Source organism: Entelurus aequoreus, linkage group LG17 (assembly GCF_033978785.1).
Source record: "Entelurus aequoreus isolate RoL-2023_Sb linkage group LG17, RoL_Eaeq_v1.1, whole genome shotgun sequence".
NCBI lineage: Eukaryota > Metazoa > Chordata > Actinopteri > Syngnathiformes > Syngnathidae > Entelurus > Entelurus aequoreus.
Genome location: NC_084747.1, coordinates 14,010,181 through 14,033,136, shown reverse-complemented (window position 1 = coordinate 14,033,136; position 22,956 = coordinate 14,010,181). Strand labels below are relative to the sequence as shown.

The 22,956-nt window shown below is 38.9% G+C and overlaps 1 protein-coding gene across 3 annotated transcripts in view; it reads left to right on the top strand.

The window, feature by feature from the left end:
* LOC133632476 (oocyte zinc finger protein XlCOF6.1-like) overlaps window positions 1-21,982 on the top strand; it is a 49,560-nt gene extending 27,578 nt beyond the window's left edge. The window contains exons 2-3 of one of the 3 annotated variants that reach the window (XM_062024908.1): window positions 15,098-15,931; window positions 20,510-21,982. In XM_062024908.1, the coding sequence (XP_061880892.1) occupies window positions 15,098-15,931; window positions 20,510-20,790 (1,115 nt within the window). In that variant the 3' untranslated portion in view covers window positions 20,791-21,982. Of the gene's footprint in view, window positions 1-3,743; window positions 4,019-15,097; window positions 17,930-20,509 lie in introns of those variants that run through there. The other 2 variants (XM_062024906.1, XM_062024905.1) reach the window with 2 other exon arrangements.
* The last annotated feature ends 974 nt before the right edge of the window (window positions 21,983-22,956 follow it).

The window sequence follows — 22,956 nt, the reverse complement described above, 5'->3', positions numbered from 1 at the left end:
ACTCCGGCGAGGAAATCCATCCCTCGCCCTGATGAGCAGCCGCTCAACCTGGACACAGCGGATGTCCGGAAAACCCAGAGGAGAGTCAACCCCCGGAAAGGGGGAGAAGTATATTCATAGCTAGAATTCACTGAAATTAAAGGAGTTCTTTATATATATATATATATATATATATATATATATATATATATATATATATATATATATATATATATATATATATATATATATATATGGTAAATGGTAAATGGGTTGTACTTGTATAGCGCTTTTCTATCTTTTTAAGGAACTCAAAGCGCTTTGACACTATTTCCACATTCACCCATTCACACACACACATTCACACACTGATAGCGGGAGCTGCCATGCACGGCGCTAACCAGGCCCATCAGGAGCAAGGGTGAAGTGTCTTGCTCAAGGACACAACGGACGTGACTAGGATGGTAGAAGGTGGGGATTGAACCAGTAACCCTCAGATTGCTGGCACGGCCACTCTCCCAACTTCGCCACGCCGTCCCCGTGTATATATATAGTACAGTAAACAGTAATGAAAACACAGTTGTTCTACTAACTGTACTGTACTTGCTGCTTTCTTTCTTTTTTTTTAAAACTTTTACTTTTCACTATTTGAGTAGCTTTTGTTCTGCCATTTGAGTACTGGCGAGCGATCTCTGAATCCGTGTCAGTGTATTGTAATAATCCCAGGAATGTAGGCTCATACGACTTTTTTGTTTGTCTTGTCTTTATTGCACAAGGTGTAATTCAACCACACAACAGCTCCAATGTGTGTCTATCCCATACTTGCCAACCTTGAGACCTCCGATACCGGGAGGTGGGGGGTTGGGGGGGGCGTGGTTAAGAGGGGAATATATTTAAGCTACAATTCACCAACTCAAGTATTTCATATATATATATATATATATATATATATATATATATATATATATATATATATATATATATATATATATATATATATATGTATGAATGTATGAAATACTTGACTTTCAGTGAATTCTAGCTATATATATACAGTATATATATACATATGTATATACATATATACATATATATATATACATATATATATATATATATATATATATATATATATATATATATATATATATATATATATATATATATATATATTTATTTATTTATTTATTTTATTATACATATAAATAAAATAAATACTTGAATTTCAGTGTTCTGGAGGCTATCCAGTAGATGGCAGTATTGTCCTGTTTAAGAGTGTCACAACATTGCTGTTTACGGCAGACGAACTGCTTTACGGTAGACTAAACGTGACTGCTGTTGTTGTGTGTTGTTACCGCGCTGGGAGGACGTTAATGAAACTGCCTAACAATAAACCCACATAAGAAACCAAGAACTCGCCCCCGATCATTCTACAGTTATAACGCTGTTTATATTGTGGGAAAGCGGACGTGAAAACAGATTGTCGCCGCTGTCCCCACTCAGGTCTGCATTGAGCTGGAGGGGGCGTGGCCTCCAGCTACGGCTGAATTCCGGGAGTTTATCGGGAGAAAATTTCTGCCGGGAGGTTATCGGGAGAGGCGCTGAATACCGGGAGTCTCCCGGTAAAACCGGGAGGGTTGGCGAGTATGGACTCTATCCCTTTTCCTGGCAAAACTCGAACACCCACTTCCTGTTAACAACGTCACTACCCTATCTCTCCCGGAAGTCCCGCCCCCCAGCCAAAGTCATTGGCTAACACCCCGTAGCCAGCCGCTACAGTACTAACGTGCCGGCTGGAATAAACACACGCTGAGAAATAGCTACGTGCCTGTCTACTTTATGGGTTATAGATAAATCTATGGATAACTGAGACATATATAATAGTCTCCTTTTCAGGTGAGAGACGATGCTAAAGGGAGTGCCTTTAAGGCACGCCACCAATATAGTTGTCCGGCTGGAAATCGGAAGATTTTCGGGAGAATGGTTGTCCCGGGAGATTTTCGGGAGAGGCACTAAAATTCGGGAGTCTCCCGGAAAATTCGGGAGGTTTGGCAAGTATGTCTCAAAGACTGTGCTAGCTGCTTATTTTATTGTATCAATGCCATCTCTTATCAGTGCAATGTGTGGCTGTGGCTGCAGTGCCCTCTGCTGGTTGTTCAGGGGAGTGTATAGGTCACATGTATTTGTGCATCTGGTTTGTGGTAGAAATGTCTCTTTGACACAAAAGCAAAAAAGCGATTCACATATGCAAATTCAATACAAATATAAAATCAAGCATATTTATATTCACATCTCAAAAATATATTTACAAATACATGTGTATTTATAGAAATTCTCGATTTATTTGTATGTCACATTTTTATATTTATACATTTTATTTGTATATATTTTCAAATCTCAAAAATATATTTACAAATAAGTGTTTATTTATACAAATTCTTTATTAATATATCACATTTGTATTTGTATACTTATTAATATATGCAATGCATATGTATAAATATCATAGTCAAGTCAAGTCAACTTTATTTATATAGCACGTTTACGACAACTTTTAAATTGAACCAAAGTGCTTTACAGGTTAAAAAAGCATAGAGCAAAAAACAAAAACAAAACAAAAAACAACAAACAAAGAACGTAAACAAAGAATGAACTGAACAAGATAGTGCAAAAACAATACGGTAAATATCATATTGATATATAAAAGGTGATGTGAGACAATTCAATTTCCATAATAATGGGCCATACTTTGCAAGTCAATGATTTGCTGAGTTAAGAAAAATAAAGTATGGGTTTCCACTAAGGCTGTCGTGTTAATGCGTGACCATAAATGAATGATGATTAATCACAGTGTTGGTTTTGACCGGCGCAGGAAGGCAGTGCGCATCGCACAGGCAGCGATGACGTCACACACCAGTGGTAGAGGCCCACTTTCGCTTCAAAACAAACCTCGATGGAACTTCAGATAAAACTGAGGTTATTAGTCAGTAATGCAGCGACAAACTTTCTTATCATCGGCACACATCAAGTTTAAAATAGAAACAAAGAATCAGGACGCACTTTGTCCTGTATGTTTATTAAGTAAGTGGCCAACAGAGCCCATTATTTTGTTTTCATGTTCCCGGGTGTGTGTAAAAGAAAAAGGTCAATGGTGACGTCACACGGCAGTTTTGACACAGCAGTTTGGCTACAGTCGCCAACACGCACCGAGCAGGCATCTTGTCAGTGCAGCAGATAACTAAAGTCAGTGTACAAAAGTGAAAATAGAAGTGTTCTGCTGTCTATGCTTGCAATAAGAGCAATATTTATGTGAGCGTGTTTGTTTCCTCACTGAGTGCAGTTGGTCCGAGGTCGAGTACAAGTCATCGTTCAATGAGGATATTACTGATAAAAGTCAAGAGGAAAAAACGTCAAAAGGGTGAAATGCTATAATGTTGAAAATGTATACTGGGGTAGTGTGAGTTTCACACTTTCACAACACTTACTTTGTCAAACAACTTGCCGTTTGCTTGAACCCACTAAAAGACAGAATACAACATTGTCGATTTTTGTTTCATTTCTATCTCCAAAGGATTTTGATATCAAAAATGTTTTCGCGATAAGGAGCACTTCAATTATGAGCCAGCAATGTAATAAAAGATGAAAAGGGCCGCTAGTTATTTAAAAGGTATTTTATTTTGTAAAGTGCAGTTGTCGATCGGAAGTTGCACACTTCTGGCGCATGCGCAAACACATGGAACAGTGGCAAAGCGGAAAGTCCAAGATGGCGGACTAAGCGGCGTGGCTTTCCGGAGAAGTTTCACATTTACGATCTTAAAGATTCAAAAATAGCATCAAATACCTCAACTATTCACCTTTTCTTAAGCCCACCAAACGGACTTTGAGTGTGGAGCGATGGCGTGTTATCTGAAGTGAAGATTGAAGACGTGATAGAAGATGGACGACTACTGCTATGCTAAGATGGCGACGTCCGCTAAAAGAGAACATGAAAGAGAATCAGCGCCACCAACGGAGAACAATCTGAAAAGCGAAGATGAAGGTGAGTGTGTTGCGTTCCCTCATTTGAAAGCTGTTTGAATTCCAAGCCCTAAAAATAGAAATTAGCCAACTTTGTTGAACAATGTAAACTAAGAACCTGTTAGCATTTTTACCTCGATCCAAAATGGCGGAAATGTCTGTTAGAAGTTACCGCAGTAGTAAACAGTAGTAGACGGTGAGCTGACATGAGAAAAAGTGCCTAGAAAATGAATTTCGCTCCCACGTCTAAGCACAACTTGTTCAATGCATTTTTGCATAGATAATACCCTTCTGGACTTTGGGTTAAAAGTTCAGAACATGATACCTAGCCAAATTTTGTCACAAGCCAGAAATGTATATAGAGGTAAATCACAAAAAACGAAAATCTTGTGCTGCAGTTTTGGCTTGTAAAATATGTCTTATTCATTTTGGCAACACAAAATCTTTCTCAAATATCATAAATACATATACCTAACATCTGAAACAAATATTGGTGCCTTAGTATACTCATATGTGAATTTAGATCATGAAATGTAGCAAATTTCTTAAAAAACGATTCAACTGAAGTGATTTGCCCCAGCACAATGAAGCACACACTTATTAAATTTAGCTAAAAGCTTATGTATCATACATTAAAAAAATGTCACAACCTTCTATGTAATCAAAGGTACAAAAGAAGTAACACACCGTGGCCAAAAGTGGCTTAAAATCTAGCAAAATATTACCATGCACCCCAAAACTGGAATAAGGCAAAAATGGACAAGATTAAAATAGATGCAGTAAAGGCCCAAATTGGTATAAAATATGATAAATATTTATTAAAGTAGCAAATTGTTTCACAGCATGTGTCATTTATACCCCCCCCCCCCCCCCCCCCCCCACACACACACACACAAACACACACAAAAGACCAAAACAAATTTGAAAAAAAAGGTAATACAGACATTATTTAAGCTTTACCGTTAAAATGGCAGTGTGGCATCTCGATAATCAAACATCTTGATAAAGAAACAAAAGTGGCAAATTTTACATGGTGACATGGTGCGTAATTACTCATCAATATCACTTTCATCTGTGTCATCATCCCATGCACCTCTTTCTTCTGTTTCCTTTGAAACATTTCCACAGTTCTGGCAGTGACATAAATCAGTACAAGACATTTTTGCAGACATACATGAACATCTTTCTGTTTCACATTTGCTTGTCTTGCAACCACAGTGGACTACCTGCAGCACACTATCTGGGGCAGGATTTCTAGTCATCCATCTTACTGTTAACTCCCCATCCTCAATGTACCATCCATTGCCAATGGGTGAAGGGGCACACATCATACCAGTCAGGGAATGTCGCATTACTGCTGCTTGGTAGTTTGCCCTTTTGCAGTGTTGGTGGAGGGCATCACTTGTTGGGGGAATGGACAGTTCTGGCAAAGCTGACGATGCCATACAGAATGCTTTGTATCTTGCATCGTTCACGTCTTTGGCAGATCCCTGTCCATACAGGTGGCACACATATTTGCTCAGTGTTTTGAACGTAGACTGGTCAAGGTTAAAACTGCTGCCCAGATTTGAGAACGCAGTCAGGTATTCGACACAATGACTTGGGTGTCTGCTTTCGACCTTTAGATGCCAGATACACAATGTCTTGACAAAGAGAGATAACCTTTAGATTCACATCATCAGGAACATCAACATAACAGGCTAGTGTTGGCTCTTCTGTTGCACCTATAATCCAGGCAATGAAGTTGTACAGTTCAACAGGCACAACAGATTTAGCTTCAGATACATTTAAATCCTCTGCTGTGGGAGGCCACGGGCATTTCATACCGGGAGAGTCACTTAGAAGGCGCTTCAATATCAGCCCTGCACTGTAAAGTGTCCTTGTGTTCTCCGTGGTATTCTGACCAGCTGTTGTACTAGCCGTGTGTTCACTGTCACTTTCAGCTTGGCTTTCAGCTTGGCTCACCTCAGTTGACTCGGTAGTTGATGGTGATGTGCCTGATGGCAGAGGTACCCTGTCTGCTAACGATAATGTCTCAACAAAAACCATTTCAGAGACGTTGCGCTGGGGAGGGCAGTGGAAAACCAGCTGGGGGAAATCACGGACCAACCTTCTTTTCAGTTTATCCCTCCTGAAACATAAAGTTAAAGGGAAATATGAGCACATTACACACAGACACACAGACACAGACACAGACACAGACACACACACACACACACACACACACACACACACACACACACACACACACACACACACACACACACACACACACACACACACACACACACACACACACACACACATCAATGATAATCAAATTGCTTTAAACATACTCTCATAGCCTTTATGGGGAGAGACTAAATCTATAAATAATAAACTTTTCAGTATGAATATTTTATTATTTTTGTTTCAGTTACCTGTAGCCTGAAGCATCAAGATCTTCGTGCTTCTTAACGGTGTCCACGAACAACTTCCTTAGCTTGTCCATTCTCAGCACCTCTTTGTCAATTATAATCCTTTGACGGATCACTTGGTCACAGAAGAGGTTGTAGCTGTCAGCAAAGGGTTGTCTGAAAACACACACACACACACACACACACTTAACATGTGCAAAGAGTCATGCTTTCAAAGCTGTATCTTAAGCAAAACTAAATATAAGCTGCATGTTGTTGAAATTTTTTTTACTTTTTAAATGTGAGCAAAATGACAGTACAGTGTAATTACTCACATTTCTTCATCTCTGGTTGCAGTGTGCGTTGCTGTAGACAGTGACAAGAACCTGGTGTACTGTCTGTAACAGGTCCTATGGTACCGGACCTCTATAGCAACACAGTCTTTGTCGTTGATGTGCAGAAGAATGGCAGCATCTTTCTTAATCTCAGCTGCCTTCAGCAACTGGCCTTTAAAAGAAAAATAATTAGAATAAGCTTTATTGGCAAAATCAGAGATTTACAAGTAAAAAAGTGTGTGTGTGTGTGTGTGTCTTGAGTGGGGGGTTGGAGAGGTATTTATGACCCTGTGATTTACGACTCTGTGATGTGAGCTGCTGAACTCCCAGCTAAACATTCCAAGATTCAAGATATCTATTGTCATATGCACAGATAAACAGACAGTCACACTGCACAATGAAAAGCTTATTTTGCTGGTCCCCCTTGCAAATTCACAAAATATAAATATAAATATAAACTTAAGCTAAAAAGAATCACAGAATATAAAAATTAAACAAGAATAAACTTAAACTATATTGCACACTTACAATAAACTTACTAAAAATGTAAATGCTAAGGATGTTTAATACTAATAAATATAATAAAATAAAATAAGAAACAAAAATAAAGAAATAAGATAAAGTAAATTAAAGTGTGGATCTTACAACAGATCTATAGTGGGCATGAGTAGACAGAAGCAGTATTGCACATTCAGTTCACAGTGAAGATGATAATGGATGATATGACAATGATGATGTATAAAGTGCACTATGCATTCTTCAATTATTGTAGCAGCAGTGGAGGTGACATGAAGTCACAGCAGGGATGTGGGTAGTGGTCACAGTTCAGTCAGTTCAGGGATGAGGGGTGAGGTGTGAAGGTGTGCGGGGGGAGGGGTGGGGGTTGTGATGTGTAAATCAGTCCAGGGGTGTGTGTGTGTGTGTGTGTGTGTGTGGGGGGGGGAGAGAGAGATTGGGGCTGTGGTGTGAAGGTATATGGGGGGATGGGTGGGGCTTCCTTTTCTAGGCCAGTGGTTCTCAAACTTTTAAATTCCAAGGTCTCCCCTTAACTCTGACAGTGTATAAATGGTCCATTTGGTTATTACAAAGTAACAACACATTCTTTCAATCCTACGCTATGTACTGTAACATTATTACTATAGATTCACACACGTGTGTGTGTGTGTGTGTGTGTGTGTGTGTGTGTGTGTGTGTGTGTGTGTGTGTGTGTGTGTGTGTGTGTGTGTGTGTGTGTGTGTGTGTCACATACCTGCCGACACGGTTTCTGCTTGTGTGAGTTGATCCCTCTGGCGTTTTCCTCCCACACGAGTGTACTTTTCCACTTTTTGACAAGTTATACAGATGGCTGGCAGGACGGGGCCGGCAGAAGCAACGGGCAAACCTGAACGAGATCGAAGTTTCTTTCGGGGAGTTTCAGACGTGCCTGCTGACTGACCTGCGGCTGCAGATGGTTCTCCCACCGCCCGTGCGGTCCTTTTCTCGGCATAAAACAATGCAGATTTATCTGTAAAACGTCGGTAGCATGTTGCGTGAAACCCAGCGACGTCAGGAATAGCGTCAAAATCTACATCCGAGCAATGTTTATAGATTTCTGCCAGATGCTTGTTCTGGTCTTGCAGACAAAGCCACTGTTTTAAATAGTTTCTGTATGTGTCCCACCGTGTCCGAGTGAAGTGCTGGACGTCCTCATTGTTCACAGATGAAAGATGCATATAGCATCTTTTATTTTCCTCTTTACGCACTTTTTTTCTAACTTTTGAGGTCTTTCGTTCCTCTTCACTCTCGGATGTTGTCGTCGCCATAGCAGGTATGTTGTTAGAATAAAGCTGCTACCTGATTGGTCCATGTGACCAAAACCGCGCCACTCCCCACTAGATATCACTGCGCCTCACTGAAAAATAGTACCGGCTTTCAACACCGATTACACAAAATGGGCTAGGTGTCAATTTCCGAACTTTTGGTATCTTACTTACTACCAGTAAATCTATTTTATGAAGTAAAAATGATGTTGTGCCGTTGGTGTGGGAGCGAAACTGAACGATATGAGCCTTGACCACAGGCACTATAAGCTTCAGAGCCATACATGGCGATTATGTGGTCTCTGTCGCCATCTAAAGGCCAAACTCCGCCATCGCAGTTGCAATGACGTTAAATAAACTACACGTGAATGTAAACGCCGTCAACGAGACTAATTAGCTCTCAATCGACCCAAAAACAACTGATCTTAGCATACAATGCACCAAACATTTGCAGAAGTAGCAAGGCACGACATTCAGTTCAAATGCTGTAACAGTATGTGACAAAACTTACATTTAGTCGTCAACGCACACAAGGCTGGCTGCCACCACTGATTGAAACCGGCTATTCTGACAAATACGTGCTTTAAAGGGGAAATAACGTCACAGATTGACCTATCAACCTAAATGCATAGGAACATTACAAAACTGGTTAAAGGCACACAATAGGCCTTCGTACAGTAACAATACAATAAAACAAATATATTTAATTATGTTTGTTTCATTATTTTAATAATAGGCTAATGTATATCACTTTATATAGATTCTACAAGAAACACAAAACTTAAAAACTAAATTATTTACAATTGCAGACACAAGGTTTCGTGCAGCTTCACTCATTGTAAAGGAAGACGGAAGTCCACGCAGGAGAAAAATGACTACAAAGATGGTGTCTGGGTTTTTCTCATATATATATATATATATATATATATATATATATATAATATATATATATATATATATATATATATATATATATATATATATATATATATATATATATATTTACATATTAAGTTTTTCATATATATATATATATATATATATATATATATATATATATATATATATATATATATATATATATATATGAAAAACTTAATATGTAAATATATATATATATATATATATATATATATATATATATATATATATATATATGTATATATATATATATATATATATATATATATATATATATATATATATGTATATATATATATATGAAAGACTTAAAGGTATACTAGAGGATGTTGTGGATCATGTTGACTATTGGTCCTAATTGTCAATCATTCTGGTGATGTTACGTAAGGAGATATATATATATATATATATATATATATATATATATATATATATATATATATATATATATATATATATATATATATATATATACATATAAAATAAAAGAAATGGCTCATCGATAAGCCATTTTTTATTTTATTTATTTATTACAACGCCAAAATAGGCCTAACAACACCAATGGTTGTAATTCTGTAGCATTTTGAGATTTGGAATCAAATGTAAAGTAGATTTCAAATACAATCTATTATATAAATATATATATATATATATATATATATATATATTTATATATATATATATATATATATATATATATATATATATATATATATATATATATATATATATATATATATATGTATATATATATAATATATATATATATGTGTATATATATATATATATATATATATATATATATATATATATATATATATATATATATATATATATATGTATATATATATAATATATATATATATATGTGTGTATATATATATATATATATATATATATATGTATATATATATATATATATATATATATATATATATATATATATATATATATAAATACATACCGTATTTCCTTGAATAGCCGCAGGGGCGTTAATTAATTTAAAACCTCCTGTCACACCTGCGTTTACCGGAAACCGGCGGGATGGCCGTGCATGCGGTAATTATTTTAAAACCTCTTCTCACTCCGGCGTTTACCAAAAGGAATCCATAAAATTTAGGCGTGCGCTTTGAGTGTGATGTAAGCATACCATCATGAAAAGCACATTTAATTAAAAAAACGTTATTATGGTCTTACCTGTACTTATAAATGGAGTCCATTTGCAGCTCCTTCTGACCAAAAGCATCGATAACTTGTTTATAGAAGTCTTCCTTATTTTCTTTCTTCAGTTTTAAAAGTCTCTGTTTCGATGGAGATAATCCTTTAATTATTACATCCTGCTTCGATTGAAAGTCCAGTTTAGAAAACTGTTTTATTTTAGATACCGGTATGAAATCCTTGTTAAAAGAAAAAAAAATCTCTTGCTGCGTGTGTTCACTTCTTCTGCAGTACCGGAAGTCGCAAGAAGGATCCCTAGCGCGGCAGCGCCCTCTACCACCAGGAGGCGGGAGTCATTTAATGACTTATACAGTATTTCACACACGCAGCTACGGTATATTAATAAAACATAGCTGCTTACTGTTCTCTTTAACATACTGTACCGGTATTCAATAGCTTGGACCTTAAATCCTACTGAAAAGCTCTTTATCTTTTTTCCTTTGTGCGATTGTAAACTACTGAAAGCAGCTTCCTTTTTTTTTTTTTTTTTTTTTTTTTTTAAGTTTTATTTATACATTTCAACATTTCAACAATCAAATAAGTACAAAAGTAGTACAAAACAGTACAAAAAGAATACAAAGCACCGCCAGGGGGTTATAAATTCCAAGTAACTAAAATAGAATGCAAAAAAACATATATATAATATAAACAAAGTGCAAAGCCATAGGCTCACTCAATCTGAAAGCAGCTTCCTCCATTTTGAAAATGAGGACAGATGCGTCACTCGTGACGTAACGAATTTGACCCGGTGGAAGTTCTAGACATATGTTAAATATTTTGCGAAACGAGTTTGACCCGGCGAAAATTATAGACATGCGATAATAAAATTAATATTTTGCGAAACGAATTTGATCCAGCTTCAATAATAAACCGGCGATAAGGCCAAGCATGCGTTAATTATTTTGAAAAACGAGTTTGACCCGGCAGTAATTCTAGACGTGCGAATACTATATTCCCTGCGCCAATTCAAGGAAATACAGGTACATATATATATATATATTTATATATATATATATATATATATATATATATATATATATATATATATATATATATATATATATATATATATATATATATATATATATATATATATATATATATACGTAACATCACCAGAATGATTGACAATTAGGAGGACCAATAGTCAACATGATCCACCCAGAAATAAATAAAACAAATGGCTTAACAATAAGTCATTTAAAAAAAATAGTTTTAATATTTATTTATATGTATCATTATTCTCCTACTCACCTTTCCAGTAGAGGCCTCTCCCCTCTCACTTTCTGTGCTCTTCTGCCCTGACTCCTACAGGTCAATAGGGGTTGTGGAGTGATTATTATTATTATCTACTGATAATAGTCATATGTGAATGAGCTCAGCTCCTGTTCTCCTCCATGTGTAAAGTGAGAAACACAGCTGATGCTCCAGAAGGAAGTAACCCCAAAGATAGCAAATGGTAAAAAAGAGTGCACATTTAACTTTATAAATAACCAGGACCTTCATGATGCATTTCAGGCTAACTAGCTAACTAAGTAGCAGCATTGTTTTAGAGCGGGAATGTAACTTTTTGTCAAACACAGACCTGGTGTAAAGTGGAGCTAATACATTTTACTACAAGCAGTGATGAATACTTGCTTTTCTTGAAAAAGTTTCTTATGTCCATTTTGCATCCGTTGTTGTTCTGCAGTGCTGTGTGCTAATGTGCTTCGTACACCTGCAGGACCGCAACTTCGCAAGCAAGGTCGCAGAGAAAATGCGGACTGGATTTTGAGTGATGTGGGCATTTTCTATATGAACAAGTGGAATGGATTGGATACTGACGCACTAAAGGGGCTCTCTACCTTACGCTATGAAGTGAGGGGAAACTGAGTGAATAATGACAGGTTATATGATTATTTATTTAAACTCATATTCGGGCCACTTTATAATGAATATGTCGGCATGTATTTGTAAAAAAAAAAAAAAAAAAGATTTTTTTTTTAACACCAAATTATTTAGGGGGGCTTAAAGGCCTACTGAAACCCACTACTACCGACCACGCAGTCTGATAGTTTATATATCAATGATGAAATCTTAACATTATAACACATGCCAATACGGCCGGGTTAACTTATAAAGTGACATTTTAAATTTGCCGCTAAACTTCCGGTTCGAAACGCCTCTGAGGATGACGTATGCGCGTGACGTGGCCCGGCGAACACGGGTATGCCTTCCACATTGAAGCCAATACGAAAAAGCTCTGTTTTCATTTCATAATTCCACAGTATTCTGGACATCTGTGTTCGTGAATCTGTTGCAATCATGTTCATTGCATTATGGAGAAGGAAGCTGAGCAAGCAAAGAAGAAAGTTGTCGGTGCGAAATGGACGTATTTTTCGAACGTAGTCAGCAACAACAGGACACAGCCGGCGCGTCTTTGTTTACATTCCCGAAAGATGCAGTCAAGATGGAAGAACTCGGATAACAGAGACTCTAACCAGGAGGACTTTCGACTTCGATACACAGACGCCTGTAGAGAACTGGGACAACACAGACTCTTACCAGGATTACTTTGATTTGGATGACAAAGACGCAGACGTGCTACTGTGAGTATGCAGCTTTGGCTTCTAAACATTTGATCGCTTGACCGTATGTGCGCAACTTTTTTTTGCGTATGTACGTAACTTTTTTAAAATATATAAGCTTTATGAACCTTGGGTTAGGTGAACGGTCTTTTGGGCTGAGTGATTGTGTGTGTTGATCAGGTGTTTGAATTGTATTGGCGTGTTCTATGGAGCTAGGAGCTAGCAGAGGAGCTAGGAGCTAGCGTAACAAACACGCAGGTGTTTTTATGCAGGATTAATTTGTGGCATATTAAATATAAGCCTGGTTGTGTTGTGGCTAATAGAGTATATATATGTCTTGTGTTTATTTACTGTTGTAGTCATTCCCAGCTGAATATCAGGTCACCCCCGGCTCTCACAGCATCTTCCCTATCTGAATAGCTTCAACTCCCCACTAGTCCTTCACTTGCACTTTACTCATCCACAAATCTTTCATCCTCGCTCAAATTAATGGGGAAATTGTCGCTTTCTCGGTCCGAATCTCTCTCACTTCATGCGGCCATCATTGTAAACAATAGGGAACTTTGCGTATATGTTCAACTGACTACGTCACGCTACTTCCGGTTGGGGCAAGCCTTTTTTTTTATCAGATACCAAAAGTTGCAATCTTTATCGTCGTTGTTCTATACTAAATCCTTTCAGCAAAAATATGGCAATATCGCGAAATGATCAAGTATGACACATAGAATAGATCTGCTATCCCCGTTTAAATTTAAAAAATTCATTTCTGTAGGCCTTTAAGAATATTTTAGGGGGGCTTTAGCCCCCCTAAAATAGGCCTAACAACGCCAATGCTCAAAGCGCTTTGACACTATTTCCACACACATTCACACACACATTCACACACTGATGGCTGGAGCTGCCATGCTAGGCCCTAACCATGACCCATCAGGAGCCAGGTCTTGCTCAAGGACACAACGGACGGGACTCGGATGGCGGAAGCTGTGGATCGAACCGGAAACCCTCACCTGGCACAGCCGCTCTACCAACCGAGCCACGCCTTTCCATCCATCCATCTTCTTCTGCTTATCCGCGGTCGGGTCGCGGGGGCAGCAGCCTAAGTAGATAAGCCCAGACGTCCCTCTCCCCAGCCACTTAGTCCAGCTCCTCCCGGGGGATCCCGAGGCGTTCCCAGGCCAGCCCGGAGATATAGTCTTCCCAACGTGTCCTGGGTCTTCCCCGTGGCCTCCTACCGGTTAGACGTGCCTGAAACACCTCCCCAGGGAGGCGTTTGGGTGGCATCCTGACCAGATGCCCGAACCACCTCATCTGGTTCCTCTCCATGTGGCTTTACTTTGAGCTCCTCACGGATGTGTGTGTGTATATTTATGTAGATGTTACTTTACATGTAGTCGGCTTTCGGCCCTCTGCCAAAATTTTTTAGCCGAATGTGGCCCTCAAGTCAAAAAGTTTAGAGACCCCTGCACTGGCCTTTCTAGAGCTTTTCAGCTCTTTAGTATTCAAACCATTACTGCATTTAAACATGTTCTACAACCTGTCACTATTTACACTTCACGCACCCTCTTTATTAACTAGTAGAATTGTCCTTTGTTGCCTTTCATCCTCTCCACCATGTTATTGCTTGTATGCACTTTGTGTGTGTGTGTTTTGACACGCTCAACATCATGCGCCTCGGCTCTGTAGTCACCGCTGCACAGCGGCATTCAGATGAAAGAACGATACCCGTACTTTTCAAATGTGGTATAGTACCAATTTCAATTGATTAGTACCACAATACTTTATTAGTAGCAGTATACTGTACAACCCTACTACACACACATACAGTACATAGAAGAAAGTGTGTTTTTGTTGTTTGTGTCTTGCAGACGTCCAGCAGCTGATCGGTAATCCAGAAGAAGTTTCCCATCAGTTAGGGGGGAGCTCCACTTTGAAGCAGGAGACTCCACAACCACCCTGCATTAAAAAGGAAGAGGAGGAACTCTGCATCACTCAGGAGGGAGAGTGTCTTCTAGGACGAGAGGAAGCTGATTACACCAAGTTTCCACTGAGTATTCTCTCTGTGAAGACTGAAGATGATGAAGAGAAACCACAAGTAGACAACCTCTTAGCTCCACTATCAGATAGTAAGGTTGAAAACGATGTTGAATTCTCTGTGAAGACTGAAGATGATGAAGAGAAACCACAAGTAGACAACTTCTTAGCTCTACTATCAGATAGTAAGGTTGAAAACGATGTTGAATTCTCTGTGAAGACTGAAGATGATGAAGAGAAACCACAAGTAGACAACCTCTTAGCTCCACTATCAGATAGTAAGGTTGAAAACGATGTTGAATTCTCTGTGAAGACTGAAGATGATGAAGAGAAACCACAAGTAGACAACCTCTTAGCTCCACTATCAGATAGTAAGGTTGAAAACGATGTTGAATTCTCTGTGAAGACTGAAGATGATGAAGAGAAACCTCAAGTAGACAACCTCTTAGCTCCACTATCAGATAGTAAGGTTGAAAACCATGTTGAATTCTCTGTGAAGACTGAAGATGATGAAGAGAAACCTCAAGTAGACAACCTCTCAGCTCCACTATCAGATAGTGAGGCTGAAGACGAGCTTGAAGAACCTTTGAGCAGCGATACAGACTGTGAAGGTGATATGAGGACTCACACTGACAACAAGCACTCTGAATGCTCTACAAAGAAGAGAGGTAAAACATGTTTGAGCTGCTCAGTTTGTGCTGAAGGTTTTACTAAAAAGAGCCGTTTGACTCAACACATGAGAACACATACAGGTGAAAAACCATTTAAATGTTCAGTTTGTGGCAAAAGCTTTTCTGTTAAGGGGTATTTGACTGAACACATGAGAACACACGCAGGTGAAAAACCCTTTAGTTGTTCAGTTTGTGGCAAAAGCTTTTCTGTTAAGAGGTATTTGACTGAACACATGAGAACACACACAGGTGAAAAACCATTCAGTTGTTCAATTTGTGGCGAAAGCTTTTCACAAAAGGGCTCTTTGACTAAACACATGAGAACACACACAGGTGAAAAACCATTTAGTTGTTCAGTTTGTGGCAAAAGTGTTTCTGTTAAGAACACATTGACTGAACACATGAGAACACACACAGGTGAAAAACCATTTATTTGTTCAGTTTGTGGCGAATGCTTTTCTGTTAAGAGGTATTTGACTGAACACATGAGAACACACACAGGTGAAAAACCATTCACTTGTTCAATTTGTGGCGAAAGCTTTTCACAAAAGGGCTCTTTGACTAAACACATGAGAACACACACAGGTGAAAAACCATATCGTTGTTCAGTTTGTGGCAAAAGTGTTTCTGTTAAGAACACATTGACTGAACACATGAGAACACACACTGGACTAAGACCATTTAATTGTTCAGTTTGTGGGAAAAGCTTTCCTAATAACAGCTCTTTGTGTCGACACATGAGAACACACACTGGAGAAAAAACATTTAGTTGTTCAGTGTGCTGTAAAAGGTTCCCACGTAATGTAGACGCAGTAAAACACATAAGAACACACAAGGGAAAATAACCAATTAGCTGTTTAGTTTGTGGTATGTTGCTCATATGTGGTGACATCCACCCTACCCAGGACCTCCTCACTGCTTCTTTCACAAATATCTGAGGTATTCATACACACTTTGATTATTGGAAGCATAATTTTATCTAACTGCCAACTTTTACTCCTCAGACTGATTGATGTGCAAATCAGAGACATATGAACAATTAACCCCCAACACCCACAACCCAACCCCCACCTCCCTCGACATTCGGGCATAACAGGTTCAATCCGGCCCGCGAGATGAGTTTGCGAAGTGTAAAATTCAGCTGTATTTAAATGAAATAAACTGCTGTTCTAATTGTGTCCACTGGATGTCGCAATTCTGTTAGGCAAGCAAATAGTTTATACCGGTGCGAGCAAGTATACCAAGCAAGAGGTACACGGTAAAGCGGGGCTGTGACTCCTCCCCCTCCACCCAACGTAAAACAGGAGTAAAATAAGCAATCAGTAACCCCACTTAAAATGCAGCATGAGACACTGCACACTGATATAGTTCTGTGAAAATGATTGTCTTCTGTGCAAATGTAAAGAAAGTGAACAGTGTGTGATTTACTGCAATACTGTCAGTCTTTTCACTTTTTATTTGTGCTTTGTTGAAATTGTTCACACATTGCACTGCTTTTATTTTTCTATCAATACACATTATGTCTAGAAGACAGGAAGTAACTCAACACTCTTGAATAGTTTCTACCTCAGTTTGTATGGTTTGTTGAGTTAGCACAGGATTAATATGTGGAAATGACAAATGAGGTAGTTGATACATAGAATAGTTTTTATTCATGCTTTATTTTGTTTTTTGTTCAATCCTAGATGTGCTGTGACCTAAAGTTTAATTGCTTTGTAGAAACACTGAGATTAAGTCCAAATTCATTGTGTTTTTCAAGGTGTTTCTGAAAATGTACCATTTGTTTCCTCTAAATGTTGAACTAACTTGAAGTGTTTTGTCAAGATGATTATTTGTGATGTGTACATTTTTGTGCTTGTTCTATTTTTGGCCAAAGTAAAACAAAGAAAACAATCTGAAGTTGTCATAGTTGTATTTTTAAGTTATGTTGCCATGATTTTACCCGTCCCGCCCACGTGGAAATAGATTTTCAAAACGGCCAAAACTGTCAGGTGCCCAGGGAAAAAAAAAGAGAAAAGAAGAGGAGAAACGAGAAAAAGACAGAGGTAGCAGGTAGGTAACGTTAGCCTACATGAAAATATTTGTCTGTTCCAGAATGTGATAGTAACCTGGCTTTTTAGCATTAAGCTAATGTTACATGATTCGGCAATTGCTAATCAATAAATAGCTACTTCTGTTTTAAAGGCCTACTGAAATGAATTTTTTTTATTTAAACGGGGATAGCAGATCTATTCTATGTGTCATACTTGATCATTTCGCGATATTGCCATATTTTTGCTGAAAGGATTTAGTATAGAACAACGACGATAAAGATTGCAACTTTTGGTATCTGATAAAAAAAAGGCTTGCACCTACCGGAAGTAGCGTGACGTAGTCAGTTGAACATATACGCAAAGTTCCCTATTGTTTACAATGATGGCCGCATGAAGTGAGAGAGATTCGGACCGAGAAAGCGACAATTTCCCCATTAATTTGAGCGAGGATGAAAGATTTGTGGATGAGTAAAGTGCAAGTGAAGGACTAGTGGGGAGTTGAAGCTATTCAGATAGGGAAGATGCTGTGAGAGCCGAGGGTGACCTGATATTCAGCTGGGAATGACTACAACAGTAAATAAACACAAGACATATATATACTCTATTAGCCACAACACAACCAGGCTTATATTTAATATGCCACAAATTAATCCTGCATAAAAACACCTGCGTGTTTGTTATGCTAGCTCCTAGCTCCTCTGCTAGCTCCTAGCTCCATAGAACACGCCAATACAATTCAAACACCTGATCAACACACACAATCACTCAGCCCAAAAGACAGTTTACCTAACCCAAGGTTCATAAAGCTTATATATTTTTAAAAAGTTACGTACGTGACGCGCACATACGGTCAAGTTATCGAATGTTTAGCAGCCAAGGCTGCATACTCACGGGACCTGATATTCAGCTGGGAATGACTACAACAGTAAATAAACACAAGACATATATATACTCTATTAGCCACAACACAACCAGGCTTATATTTAATATGCCACAAATTAATCCTGCATAATAACACCTGCGTGTTTGTTATGCTAGCTCCTAGCTCCTCTGCTAGCTCCTAGCTCCATAGAACACGCCAATACAATTCAAACACCTGATCAACACACACAATCACTCAGCCCAAAAGACCGTTCACCTAACCCAAGGTTCATAAAGCTTATATATTTTTAAAAAGTTACGTACGTGACGCGCACGTAAGGTACGGTACGTGTTATGCTAGCTCCTAGCTCCTCTGCTAGCTCCTAGCTCCATAGAACACGCCAATACAATTCAAACACATGATCAACACACACAATCACTCAGCCCAAAAGACCGTTCACCTAACCCAAGGTTCATAAAGCTTATATATTTTAAAAAAGTTACGTACATACGCAAAAAAAAGCCAAAGCTGCATACTCACAGTAGCACGTCTGCGTCTTTGTCATCCAAATCAAAGTAATCCTGGTAAGAGTCTGTGTTGTCCCAGTTCTCTACAGGCGTCTGTGTATCCAAATCAAAAGTCCTCCTGGTTAGAGTCTCTGTTATCCGAGTTCTTCCATCTTGACTGCATCTTTCGGGAATGTAAACAAAGAAGCGCCGGCTGTGTACTGTTGTGGCTGACTACGTTCGAAAAATACGTCCATTTCGCACCGACAACTTTCTTCTTTGCTTGCTTGGCTTCCTTCTCCATAATGCAATGAACATGATTGAAACAGATTCACGAACACAGATGTCCAGAATACTGTGGAATTATGAAATGAAAACAGAGCTATTTCGTATTGGCTTCAATGTGGAAGGCATACCCGTGTTCGCCGGGCTACGTCACGCGCATACGTCATCCGCAGAGGCGTTTCGAACCGGAAGTTTAGCGGCAAATTTTAAATGTCACTTTATAAGTTAACCCGGCCGTATTGGCATGTGTTATAATGTTAAGATTTCATCATTGATATATAAACTATCAGACTGCGTGGTCGGTAGTAGTGGGTTTCAGTAGGCCTTTAACGTCGGGTTTATATTGTGGAGGGGGCTAAATTGTTATGGAAAATAATAATGTAACGTTAGGTAATTACAGTACTCCCACCTTACATTCCTCAGGGACATTTGTATTAGATCTTTTAAGCAGGTGTTTTTTGTTTACGTTGTTATTGCCTTCTGGTTAGCTAATGTTTGCCTTGCAGGTAATAGTCACTTTTCCACCCCTTTATATATTAGGTATAGTTGTAAGCCTAGTTGTTAAAGTGCACATCATGAATGTTAATTAAGCAATATCACATGAGAGGGAATGCTGTTTTTTAATTTGAGCACTGCTGTGATTCGGTTAAAGATAATCATAACATAACATTCTCATATAATATATTATACTGTTACTTTGCATTCTGCTATTCAGCATGTCACTAATGATGACAATAAATTGAATCTAATGTAATTTGCATATCAGTTAACCATACATATATCTTTTTGGTTTTTCATCTATATTATATCATTTCGTTTTATTCCTGGAATCATATGTTTTTATTATTAGACTGTAATACTCAATGGTGTCACATACTCCTCTCTTCAGATGCACTGTTGAAGTTTCTAAATCCCACCCCTGGGCCATCTACCACATCTACCGCTGCTGCCTCCACTTCAGCAGCACAACCCACCAGTGATGCAGCATATCAGCAGCACAACCCAGCCATGATGCAGCAGCATCAAGCGGTCTTCCTGTTGCCTCTACCTCAGCAGCACAACCCACCAGTTTTGCAGCAGCATCAAGCGCTCCTCCTGTTGCCTCCACCTCAGCAGCACAACCCAGCAGTGATGCAGCAGCATCAAGCGCTCCTCCTGCTGCACCAATAGACCCTGCTGACTGGCCTTCGGCTTTAACTGAAAAGGTACGAACAGAGTTAGTTCACAGAGGTCCATTTGTAATTGATAGTGACTTCACATTCCCGAAACAGAAAGACGGACGAAGGTGTCAGCATGATTATTTTAACAGACTCTTAATCAATGGGGAAAAGGTGAGAAGAACCTGGCTTATGTACTCGAAAAAAGAGGATAGCTTGCACTGCTTCTGCTGCAAAATGTTTTCCAAGAGAGATTACAAACTGAGTAGGGAAGGTCTGAAGGACTGGAAAAATGCAAGCCACTTGCTCAAGGTCCATGAGGAAAGCCAGGAGCATAATGCTCACATGGCAACATGGAAGGACTTGGAGGTCCGTTTTGCGAAAGGACTCACAATAGATAAACAAGAGATGGCACTTGCTGAGGCTGAGAGAAAAAGGTGGCGTGAAGTTCTACATCGTTTGGTGGCAATAATTCAGTCCTTAGCTGAAAGAAACATGGCTTTCAAATTCAGGGGTTCCACGGACACATTAAATAAACCAGACCATGGCAATTTTCTGAAAGAAGTGGAGCTTATGGCCAAATGTGATCCAGTGATGAAGCAGCATGTCGGTAGAGTAGAAAGGGGAGCTGGCAGTCACGTACATTATCTGGGAAAAACAATCCAAAATGAACTGATTGGCTCCATCAGTTCAAGAATAATAAAACGCATTGTGGAAAAGATCAAAACATCAAAGTATTTCTCCATCATTTTAGCTTGCACACCTTATCTGAGTCATAAGGAACAGCTCTCTGTCATAGTCAGGATAGTGTCACAAGAAGACATACCACAAGTTAAAGAGCATTTCCTGGGCTTTCTTGTTGCAGAGGAATCAACAGGAGATCATTTGTCAACTCTCATCCTAAAACGGTTAGAGGAGCTTAACATTCCTTTTGAAGACTGCAGAGGACAGTCTTATGACAATGGGGCCAACATGAAGGGAAAAAATAAAGGGGTTCAGGCAAGGTTGCTTCAGCTAAACTCGAGAGCTTTTTTTGTCCCATGTGCAAACCCTCCCGTTTTTAGCGGGAGAATCCCGATATTCAGCGCCTCTCCCGACAACCTCCCGACAGAGATTTTCTCCCGACAAACTCCCGGTATTCAGCCGGAGCTGGAGGCCACGCCTCAAAAAAAAAAAGTCTGCCGCAGCTGCGATTGGACCTGACTAGCCTCCGGGTACAAGTACTGGAGTACCAATTGCTTGCCAGGGAAGATCTTCCCCAGGAAGCAAGGATTGACCGGTTTTGGGCCATGCTAGGGAGAGATGGAAGATTCCACACTCTCGTGCATTTGATGAAAGCACTTTTGTGCGTGCCACACAGCAATGCATCATCAGAGAGGGTGTTCAGCATGGTTAGAAAAATAGTGACAGAGAATAGAAAGAGGATGGACAATTCAACCCTTAACAAAGCATTGTACTTCCAAGTACAACAATGAGTAGATGAGTGTTGTGTGTGTGTGTGTGTGTGTGTGTGTGTGTGTGTGTGTGTGTGTGTGTGTGTGTGTGTGTGTGTGTGTGTGTGTGTGTGTGTGTGTGTGTGTGTGTGTGTGTGTGTGTGTGTGTGTGTGTGTAAATAAATGAACACTAAAATTCAAGTATTTCTTTTATTTATATATATAATAAAATATATATATAGCTAGAATTCACTGAAAGTCAAGTATTTATATATATATATATATATATATAAAAAAAAAAAATATATATATATATATATATATATATATATATATATATATATATATATGAAATACTTGAGTTGGTGAATTCTAGCTGTAAATATACTCTCCTCTTAACCACGCCCCTAACCACGCCCCCCGCCCCGGACCAAGGCGCCCCCCCTCCCGATATTGGAGGTCTCAAGGTTGGCAAGTATGCCCATGTGGTGCCCACACTTTAAATCTGGTAGTAGCTGATGCTGCAAAAAGCTCACCAGATGCCCTTGGCTACTTTGGGCATTTAGCAAAGTTATTCAAACTCTTCTCAGCCTCCACCCATAGGTGGGGTGTCCTCCTGAAACATGTTAAAACCACTTTGAAATCATGGGCTGAGACCAGATGGGAAAGCAGGATAAAAAGCATTGAGGCAGTCAGATATCAGGCTCGGCAAGTCAGAGAGGCTCTTCTGGAGGTGAGGGAAACAA